A 10,544-nucleotide genomic window follows, 5' to 3' on the forward strand; every position below is an offset into this window, starting at 1 on the left:
AAGCCAGCACAGCAACTCTGCGTACAGTAAAGACACCAAGGCACAAAACTGTCCCAGAGAAGGAGTCTCTAAAGAAACTTCCTGGGTGTTCTCATCTGGCTGCCATGATGGTCAACTGATTTGACAATTGGCTCTCTTTGATAAATCTGAGGATAATTTGTGTCATTCATGCACATGCCACACAATTCCCTGCCTAGGAAAATTCCACTTGTCCCTGACATGGGGCACAGTCACCTTGAATATGCCACTTAGATCGTTATCACTTCTCACTAAAGATAAGCTGATTTGCTGTCTCTGCTGTTAAACATGAGCCTCAGCTTTCCTGTAATGAAATATACATGGTCAAAATTATCCAGAGGTAAGCCCTGCATGTACTTCCATTGTCTTCAGTTTCTAAGGGAGTTTGGGGCAATTATGCAATTATATAGTGTCCTTTATCCCAGACTAGGACCTCTTCTGACCAGGTGCTGCAGTGAAATCTCCTGTCCTACTCATGCTAGATTAGGAGCCAAATCTGGGAGGCAGAAAAGGTTGCCATATCCTAGGTGGAAAAATAATCCAAACAACCATCCTACAGAGCTACCAACTCCACACAACCTGTTGTCTAGGTGTGCTGCTTTCCACATAGAGTCCAACACCTGCTCTAATGGTCTCTTCAGTCCTCCCCCAGTTCTCTTTTCCCAGGACAGGACATGCTATTCAAGAAAACCTCCTGGAAAAATGAAGAAAAGCAAGCAGAATTTTAAATAGGCTGAACAGCAAAGTCTTGCTCAGCCACCTGATGAACAGATCACTTCCCACAGATGTTTCCTACAGAAGGCATCTCCACAGGTCCAGGAGATGAGTTAGGTACATAAAGAACAATTAGTTTTCCACCCTTCCACATCAATTGAAAGCATGTACTTCCTCCGAGAAAGGATTATGAGGATGTCTAGTGTTCCTCTTTGGCTCCACCTCCCAAGAAAATTAAACTAGTCCTTCCCAAACACACATCAGTTCCATTAATTTTGAAAGAGCACCTTTGTAACCTGTAGAGTGTGCAAACTCAAATATATAAATGGGCTACATCAAAGAGAGACAAAAATACTGCAATGGTTTCATCTTGGATCAACAAAACCATTAAAATAAGGCTGCCTGCTTTTCAAAGCAGATCCTGCTCTATTTGTCTCCCTTAGGTCAGGACACAGAAATTGCTCTCACCCAGTTAGACAACCCGTCGCTTTAGAGACACAACAGAACTCTGTACCCACCCAAAGATAACCATACTGTGCCTTCGCATCTGGCTGGAAATAAATTCTCATCAATGACAATATGCAGACAAGTAAGACCTTGGAAAGCATCCCACTGGGAGAGAAGCACTGCCTGCTGACCCAGGGACAAGGGCTTATGATGGATTTGAACCATGTTCCTGGAATGCAACCCCATAAAGATATCTCTAACAGTCCCTCTCTTTTCTCTCCTACGAGCGATGTAAATCTACTGTCACACACAGGAAACAGAAACAATCACAGGTACTGAAGTAAAGATCCCCACACTCACAGTCTCAGCCGAGTTCTGTCAAGCAGGTACAATAATTTCTGTTCACTTCTACAGACGCTAAAGAAGTTCATGAACTCAAGGTGTTCAAGTGGTTTCAGGCTTAATCAAAAAGACTTCTCAGCCAGGAACTACCTGAGGCATCCAGATGGGTTCCTACACACTAGGAGATAAGCCCAAAGAAGAGTCAAATGGAGCAGGACTCACTGGAAGTAACACTGAGAAATATTTCTGAGAGTCCAGGTTTGCATCCAGCTGCTGCAGTGGGAACTCCAGGATCACTTTACTGAGCACCTGCATCATCTCCTTCAGGCCAATGTTATATGCATACCTGCGAGGAATAAGGCAAAAAAAAGCTCAACATTTCACACTACCTGGTCTCTGCAGAATGCAGTTCTTCACAGAGACACAGCATAAAATTTGATTTTCATCTTCTAGACTTGTTTTTCATTTGTTTGGGTTTCCAGATATTCAGGCAATAAGCCCATTGTGCGCTGCATCAGGCCCCGCGTAGAGCCACAACTCCTGAAACTCTGCTGTCACAGTTGGAACAAGCTGCTGCAGGGCCAGCACCCTCCCGTTACTGGAGTGCTGCAGGAACAGCGTTAGGCAAAATGAGGGAAACAGGTTTGCATTTGAGAAATACCACGTGAAAGCCACTCTGATTACCTGTTCTAGAGTTGCTGCTGTAAATACAGAGTGGACAAGCCACACGGCAGCACAGGCCCAGCTGCAAGCAGCTGGCTGAATGTTGCAATCCACAAAGCAGCAGCCCCTGCATCAACTTACAGGCAGCCTGTGCCAAGAACTGGCTCGCTCCCTTCAGTCCACAGTTACTTAATAGCAATTTGATCTCATGTTACAGAATTGGGACAGGAAAAGCCTAACCACCAAGGATGCTACAGATGCAGCTGGTGCTCTCCATCAGCTCCTGTAGTCATTCAGTCATGATCTGTAATTTGCAGTTCTCATACTCTATACTCAGAAAATTAACATTTAACAATCAAACAGCACTATTCACATGGTTCCTCCTTTCCAGATCCACTGATAAACCCAACTGTTCAGCGTAAGAGATGGCGCCCCAAAAGGAACACTCACTTGAGAGAGTTGATTTCCAGGACTAGGTTGTCACAAGAAATGTTTTCTTCTTCGCCCCTCTGCAATGTACCCAGAACCTCATTCTGGAAAACTAATGAAAGAAAAGACAGGCAGATGTGAGAGGGAAACCCACAGATTCTTCCAACGGTTCATGACTGAAGAAACTATGCCCCTAAAAAAGGAGGCATTCTGACACAGATGTCTATCTGTGCTCCTGAAGCTGCCACAAGCCCACATCAACTATACTTATAAACAGTGGAATGTAATTCAAGTAAAGCAGACAACCCACTAGATATCACTGATCTATCCACACAAACCCGTACAAAGCTATTTACCTCCGCAACCTTTTAGAGCAGTGTTTCTATTGTACTTTTACAATCTAGCCCATGCTAGTCAAACAAACCTCATCTTCCCCTAACAAAAAATGCAAGTTCAAATCAAAAATGTATTAGTTTAATCTCCTTTGGGGACATATTTTCATTTGAAAAAGGCTTTTTTCCCCCAAAAAAAAGCTTGAACCCCTTTCAAATCCAGGTAAGCTTAACACAACAAAACAAACAGAAAACCAAAATGTATCTGCCAAATGAGGCAGCTCCTACAAGGACATTTCATTTTCCAGCACAATTACAGCAGTAGGGTGTACACAGAGGGAATCTACTGCACCTTCACACAATCTGAGTTTAGGCAATTGCACTGCCATTTAAACAGACAACTTGGGGAGGACACTTTCATGAAGGTCCAGTGATCAGGAATGAGAAAGACGGAGGGCCTTTGTCTACCTTCTCATCCTTGGCTGCCTTGATTTAACACAACAGTAATACAGAGAATATTAAAGAACTCAGTGAAAAAGCAGGAACTGAGGTCAGGAAACACACATACTCTAGGCATCCACAAATTCTCCAATATACCTGGAGAAAGCAGCACAAATCTCACACTCGCTGCATATCTGCAGACCCATCTCTCACCTTTGATGTCATCTAGCTGAGGGGACACTGCCCGACTGTCTGGCTCCTCAGAGCCCATGCTCAGGTCGCTGTCAGACTCACTCTCTTCCTCCGAGTGCAGAGCTGGGCCTGAGGAGGAAGAAAAAAGATGCAGCATTCAACACTCAAAAGCTGCAGCTCTCACACGCTTGAGAAACCAGGTGTTACAGGGACTTCCCAAACAAGTCAGCAACTATTTGTCCTTGCAAGGAGGCTTCTGCTTGAAGGTCCAGATGATTAGATTTCCTGCAGAGAGAAGTGCAGCTGGCTCTAGCATAACGAGACTTTTTTAAGTCTGCAGGTAGACAACGAAGGACAGGGACAGAAGCAAATGCATTTTGCACAGGCTGCTGACTCACAATGGAGCAGTGTCAGCAGACACTGTCTCTAGCAGGAAGAAAGCCAGCAGCACCCAGGACAGTCACAGCATATTCCCTCTAAGGAAGGGCCTGGTAACCTACAGTGCACCATCCACAGCACAGACAGCTGCGTGTGTTAGCATCAGTCAAAGATACAATAAACATCTTCCACAAAGCACAGGAAGAGAGAATCTGGCCCACCACCCGCTTTCACCTCTCACCTTGTCTCCACACATACATTATCTGGAGCTAGGGTGCTCCACAAAGCCCAGGTCTTACTCCAGACAGTTACCAGCAACCCACTCAGCCAGTTTTGCTGACACAGATCTGTCTGTCCACCCCCAGGTGACAACACTAAAAACTTTTCCTCACCCCATAGGCTTTGTCTCTGCTCTTCTTCACACTCTTCATTTTTGTCATCTGCTTTCCAGAGATAGCCTCTGCCTTCTGAGCCTACATCCTTTTTATTGTAACCTGAAAAAGAAGCAGCAGTTAGGGGGTAGATGTACTGGATCCACTTACAGGCAAACCTGAATTACACTGGCATAACCTGCGTATTACTGCCCCTAAATATCCTTCAAGAGGGAGCTGGGATTCCTGCAGATACATACAGACTTCAGCTTTTATCTTCTCACTTGTCTTGACAAGTGACCAACTTACTCCTCCCTATAGCAGCAAAATTTGGCTGATCATGTTTAAATCCCTCAACAAACCCAGACTAGTAGAAACAGTTTTTCACAAGGACAAAGCCCTTGGCCACAGTCCAGCTACAAAGATGTAGATCTTGCAACCTGCCTTGAACCGAACATCTCTTCCAACTTCAGCTTATTGTCTCCGACAAGGATCCTACTCTAAGGAAAATGGAAAATAACTGAGTGTCCAAAGATTTTAATGCTGGGGTACTGAGATACATCTCACTGTCCAACTTCAGCCAAATAACCTTGCTTGCCCTACCGAAAACACACGCTCCAAGCTGAATGAAGCACAAAGCTCAAACCTGGCACTGCAGAGTTTAGAATGAGGGAGGGAAAGACACCAAAACACCATGGAAGGCAAAGCCCCCCGCATAGCCCAAACGCATGGAGCCAGAAACTCCCATACCTTTCAGTTTCACTTTGCTTTCCTCCTTGTTCACGCCAGAATCATCACTGAACTGGTCATCATCCTCTTCCTCCTCATCTGGTGCGTGAAGAGAGATCACTGTGCCCTCAGAAAGAGTGATGCCAGGACCTACTACTACCTGCAAATATGTGCAACATATCTTCATGAAGAAATACCCTGATGGCCCCCTTATACCTCCAGCAGCAGGGACAACAGCTGCTGCAGACAAGCTGTACCCTAACAAGTAAATCTGAAGACGGCAGTGCTGCCAGATCACATAGCAGACTACCCCAGCCCAACAAAAGGGAGAAAAATGTGGGAGCAGTATCATATCCCCCACCCCTGCAAAAGGGCTGGGAACAGTCCTGAATACTGGCATGGTCTAGGGTAAGCCTAGTAACCTGCCGAGAAAGGCAGAAAGCAGAACAAACATAACTACAGCTCACCTGAGAAGAGAGGACACAGTGGGGCTTTAGCTTCACTTTCTCCTTCACTTCAGCTTCATCACAGATAACAGAATGGGAGATCTCCACGTTATCTGCTATGTGTACTCTGTCCCAGAGAAAAGCTCCATCCAAAGTGACTTCATCACCTGTTACACATCACCAAGCACAAGTATGTTGAGCAAGTCAGATCACTGCTCTCCCACACTACTGAGTCCACTAGAAAAGCATGTTAATGAATGCCAACGCCCTTGATGCATGATGGATGTTAGGTAAAAATTTGCCTTAGAGGCCTACAGCCATTTACGAAAGCTAAAAGACGAGTTTGCTCTCTACAGAGACTTACCAAGTTGACAGTAACAACCACCAGCTTGATTTTGCATAAATATAGCCATATCACAAAAAAAAAAAAAAGAAGAAAAATCCAGCCAAGACTAAGGCGGCAGCATACCAGGCAGCCCACAAAACCAGGGGATTTTTGATGTAGGTAAACCTACATCATCAAAGTTCACATATTCTCTTCTGCTGAAGCGTATTTGCACAAAGTGCCTTCCAGCCTTCAGCACCACTGCGGCACCCTGAAAACTTCCATCATCCCCCCCCTCACACTCACCTATCTGACAGTTCTGCCCAATAATGCTGTTTGTTATGAAGCAGTTGCTGCCAACGACCGTTCCCTGCCCAATGAGCACGTTCTCCTCCAGCACGCTGCCGTGGCCCAGGCTGACATCCACCCCCCGGTAAATGTTGTGTTTGGAATGGGTGTAACTCTGATTCTTGTCATCTGTGAAGTTCATCTCTGGAGTCAAGGGATAAACCCAGCGCCGGATGATGTCAGAGCACACGGCTTCATACATCAGCAGGTTGCATATGTGGGCTCCGTACTCCTCCGTCGTGACGTGCATGTGGATCTGGTTCCCCAGGACCTGAGGGACAGGCAGGAGCACGTCAGAAGATTCTCTAATGCAAGGCAATAGGACCTCCCTTGTTACAACCCTCTCCTCACCTCCTCGTTCACCAACAGACCACGCACAAAGTCATCTCGTGTCTGGTAGTCAAAATTGTCTGTGAACAGCTCAGCCACCTGCCAGGAATAAAATATAAGGAAATACTACAGTCAGCAGAAAATGTTGCCAGGGAAGACAGATAATTAATGGCCTTTCAGTGGTTCTTCGAAAGCTGAGGTATACAGGACTAGGAAAGAGATGCTCTTGCCTTGAATAAAGCTGTGATTCCTTATGCTAGGAGTACTAACCTTCCCATCTCCTCTTTCTGAAGGAGACTATGAACCCATTCTGGTTTTCAGAAGGTGCTAAACACTGCTTTACCATTTCCAAGCAGCCTGCCCAGCCTCACTTTGTAGTTTCACTCCCCAAGGAAGGTTGCAGACCGGCTTCTTCACATGCAGAAGAGATGTTAGTGAGCCTAGGCTTAAATAACCATGTTGCCCTAATATGGTGCCAGCTTGCAAGTACTGACCCTTTTCCATAGCATAACCACCACCTCTGCTCCACAGATGTTAGTAGATTCAAAGTGAAATATTTTCCAGAACAGTTTAACCCTGCGCTGAATCAGCCAGTGTACAACTGCCTAGTTCTGCCGGGTTCGAGCAGTGGATGCCAGATCCAGACAGAACACCCAAACAGTTCACGGAGCAATGCCATGTGATGGTTCAGGCTCTCAGCTCAGTCACTGAGCACAAGTGGGAGCTCTGGTTTCCAAGCCTAGTATACTCAGGTCACACACACCCCCTGCACAGCAGCAGGACTAAGCTGAGCAACGCAGGTTGAATCTTGGACCGTCAGGAGGGCAGAGCTCACCTGTGGAGAGCAGATGCTGATATGACAATCCAGCAAGTCATGGCGCACCTCAACGTTCTCAGTAGAGCTCTGGAACAGACTCTGAAAGGGGAAAAAATTCAGATGATCTGTGTGCCTCACACAGCACCGAACCCCAAGCGCCTTCTATAAAGCAGGGGCTATACTGGTTGAACTATTAAATTAGCTGAAGTTCTCAAGATCAGAGAAATCTACAAGATAACCTGAGGTACAAAGTTAACAGGCACAGCCTGGTCACACAGAGCTGTGTGTCAGTCAGCAGAAACAGCCCTTGCCCTTACACAGTGTAGCTCTCCAAGGAACAGCCTGTACTGGGAACAATCACTTTTTTTTTCCAGGAGGCCCCTTACCTTAGTCACTGGGAGCTACAAATGTACAAAGAACATCAACAAATCAGAATGCAAAATTCATAGCTTCCATACCTCCTGTGGATTTTTACAGCTGTAGGTTGTTTTATTGTTGGGTTTTGTTTGGTTTGTTTTTTCCTTTTTGGTTTCCTACAGCGATTTGTGCTTTCATCTGAAGGCAAAAAAATAACCTACCGATTACTGATTTGGGGATGAAAGTGCCATATAATCACAGTCTTATTTCTGAGTTGAAAAAAGCAGAAGGTCCATTTATCTCACTGGAGAAAGCAATTCCACAGACCTTTACAGAACATTTACTACATTATTAGGTGAACGGTACAGGCAGAGGTAGCAGGAGGTGCCACCCCTCACACCTGCTGTGATTCACCCGGTGCCAGGCTCAGGACTGCTTCAGAACAGTTTCTGTACAACAGTAGTGTATACATCTCAATTTGGGAACCCCTGCAATAGCACAGATCATTCACCTCCCTTGTTTCACACAGAGAAAAGGAACTAAATAAATGCAAACACTGGATTGTGAGAATATCTCTGCCCCATCTTCCAACTCCAAAATGAGTCCCAAACGTGTGTGACCCAGCACAATTTCACCAAGCCTCCAATAAAGGCTAAAGGAAAAAAAAGCCAGTTTACCCAGAGTTAATGCCCATCAGCTGCTCCTCCAAAAGAAGGAGTGAGCACAGTTCCCCAGCCCTCACACAAGGAGGAGCTCCTCCTTTGGGTGGGCTGCTTCACTGCCACAGCCCCTTTCCACCCGTCAGGTTTGACGCACCATAGGGAAGCGGAAGCGTTTCAGCCCCTGGGTTCTCTGGTAGTGAAGGACACGGTTAGTGGCACTGTCCATAGCAATAACAACGTCATCCTCTTTGCACCTAGCATGGTGACCAGGTGAGGACTCCTTGAATATCATCGTCATCACAGAAACATTCTTTTCCATCTTCCGGCGCAACCTGGAAAAGAAGAGCAGAACTTTAAAGTCACTCTTCACAGAGTTAAGAGTCCCCAGCCTCAGCACACCAGGCCAACACGCTCTCTCAAGACCTACTTGTGCTCTTCCAAGGCTTTGGATATGTTGAAGTTGGACACCACGTCTCCAGTGACGAGCACGAAGTCGGAGCGGACGAGGGACTTGGCATCCACGTCCCGCAGCACGTCGCCCAGGGAGCGGTACAGGTCGGACGTCACGAACCGCACGGCGTTGGGAGAGCTGTGCCGGCACCACTTGGATTTCCTGGAAGGAGAGAGACACATCAGGCAGGCACAAGGAGGATACGCCTACGGAGAAGAGGCTGGGACGCAGCGCCCCCGCGCACAGCACTGCACTCCTGTGGGAGACTCGACCACAACAGTCCCGCCACGCTCACCGCCACGCAGCGGGTGAGCTGAAGAGGGTTAGACTTTGAAAATGTATTTATGGAAACTTAGGAAAACCAAATCCACAGTGAGACACGTTTTGACGAAGCAGAAGGAAAAGCTACGCACAACTCAAACCTTTTCTCCTCAGAAAGCAGCACCCCAAGTAGGGAAAAGCCCACGTGCTTTTCTTCAGCGTGCCCCCCTGCAGCACGCAGGGGCAGAAGTGCTGAGAGCGCCGTTCCCATGTGCTGCACGGCACCCTGGCTCACATGGCTGCCCCCATGAAAGCCTCACTTTTACAAAAGAAACATTCAAGGCCAATATAAATGCAGTGCCAAAACACTCAACCCTTTCAATACTCTGCACAAGCACGCTCCTCCCCGGGAGGAACAGGTTTTTTTGAGATGTGCTAGGAGACAACTGTTGAACACGAATCTATGGCACATAGTCATCAGAATGACCTCTGAGACCCTTGAGGCTTGTTGAGGAACAGAATAATCCTTCCTCTGATAAAGCTAAAAAGAAGAGACTCTTACTGTAAATGTTCCTTTATCTCAGCTGACTTCCAACAGCAGAAAACAAAGGTTTCTTCCACTCCGGTTGCTGTTAGGAACTCCAAGGTGTAATCAATCATGGCCACGTTTGCCATAGGTAGAAGAGCCTAAAAAAGCAAACAAACAAAAACCCAAACCCCCATATAGATACCTGAACAAACACTCTGTACCTCAACATCAGCAACAGCCTCTTCCAGCTTGAGGGTACAATATGATGAGTAGCATCAGGGAAATAACACAAGAAGCTGTTCCACCACCTTTCATCAAAAATGTTTAGAGCTGATGTAAGCAGCAAGAGCTAGTTTCTGACCATCTATATGAGTAGATCCTTAGTTCACAGAGGAAGCCATGAAAAAAGTGAAACTCTTCAAAAAGACTCAAATAAAGGAGAGACTTGGGGGGCAAAAAAGAAAAAGGCTATGAGTGCCAATTCTCTGACTCAGGCTTTAACTGTTTCAAGAAAAACCTGTCAGACACAAATGCTGAAGCCACAGGAATATGAGTGTCCACAATTAAACATGAGAGAAACAGAACCCAACCTAAGGTGAAGTAAGTGTTCTCTTGACTTAAGATTCGAGCCACACTTTTCAACCAAATTACTGATTCACAACTGAGTGATCTCATGCTACTCTTTAACCCATTTTTGATGCTGTTTTATTTCAGGCCTGAGCTGGCATGTATAATTATGGCCACCACAAACACTCAATCAGCAAAGGAGAGATGGTAATTGCTCATACCTGGATCCTCCAGAAGAGCTCTTTCCTTTAACACACCCCCTTCTGGTTTAGATAATTAAAGTGCTTTCCCTGTCCATTTTCCTGGCCGTGTTCTCCTACCCGTTGTTGCTGGCACGGACCTTTAAAGACTTTTTTCTTTATCAGAAATCACCCGCCCAAACCCGCTGCCGCTCC

At 46.2% G+C, this 10,544-nt stretch overlaps 1 protein-coding gene across 1 annotated transcript in view; it reads right to left on the minus strand.

The window, feature by feature from the left end:
- EIF2B5 (eukaryotic translation initiation factor 2B, subunit 5 epsilon, 82kDa) overlaps window positions 1-9,734 on the minus strand; it is a 16,441-nt gene extending 6,707 nt beyond the window's left edge. Inside the window, exons 1-12 of the mRNA XM_008940223.1 lie at window positions 9,616-9,734; window positions 8,769-8,954; window positions 8,496-8,673; window positions 7,341-7,421; window positions 6,527-6,604; window positions 6,134-6,446; window positions 5,524-5,669; window positions 5,078-5,216; window positions 4,349-4,450; window positions 3,600-3,707; window positions 2,635-2,725; window positions 1,744-1,867 (exon numbers count right to left, since the gene is read on the minus strand). Coding sequence (XP_008938471.1) covers window positions 1,744-1,867; window positions 2,635-2,725; window positions 3,600-3,707; window positions 4,349-4,450; window positions 5,078-5,216; window positions 5,524-5,669; window positions 6,134-6,446; window positions 6,527-6,604; window positions 7,341-7,421; window positions 8,496-8,673; window positions 8,769-8,954; window positions 9,616-9,728 — 1,659 coding nt within the window. The 5' untranslated portion in view covers window positions 9,729-9,734. The remainder of the gene's footprint in view (window positions 1-1,743; window positions 1,868-2,634; window positions 2,726-3,599; window positions 3,708-4,348; window positions 4,451-5,077; window positions 5,217-5,523; window positions 5,670-6,133; window positions 6,447-6,526; window positions 6,605-7,340; window positions 7,422-8,495; window positions 8,674-8,768; window positions 8,955-9,615) is intronic.
- Window positions 9,735-10,544: the final 810 nt, after the last annotated feature.

This window comes from Merops nubicus, unplaced genomic scaffold, assembly GCF_000691845.1.
Source record: "Merops nubicus isolate BGI_N331 unplaced genomic scaffold, ASM69184v1 scaffold39555, whole genome shotgun sequence".
NCBI lineage: Eukaryota > Metazoa > Chordata > Aves > Coraciiformes > Meropidae > Merops > Merops nubicus.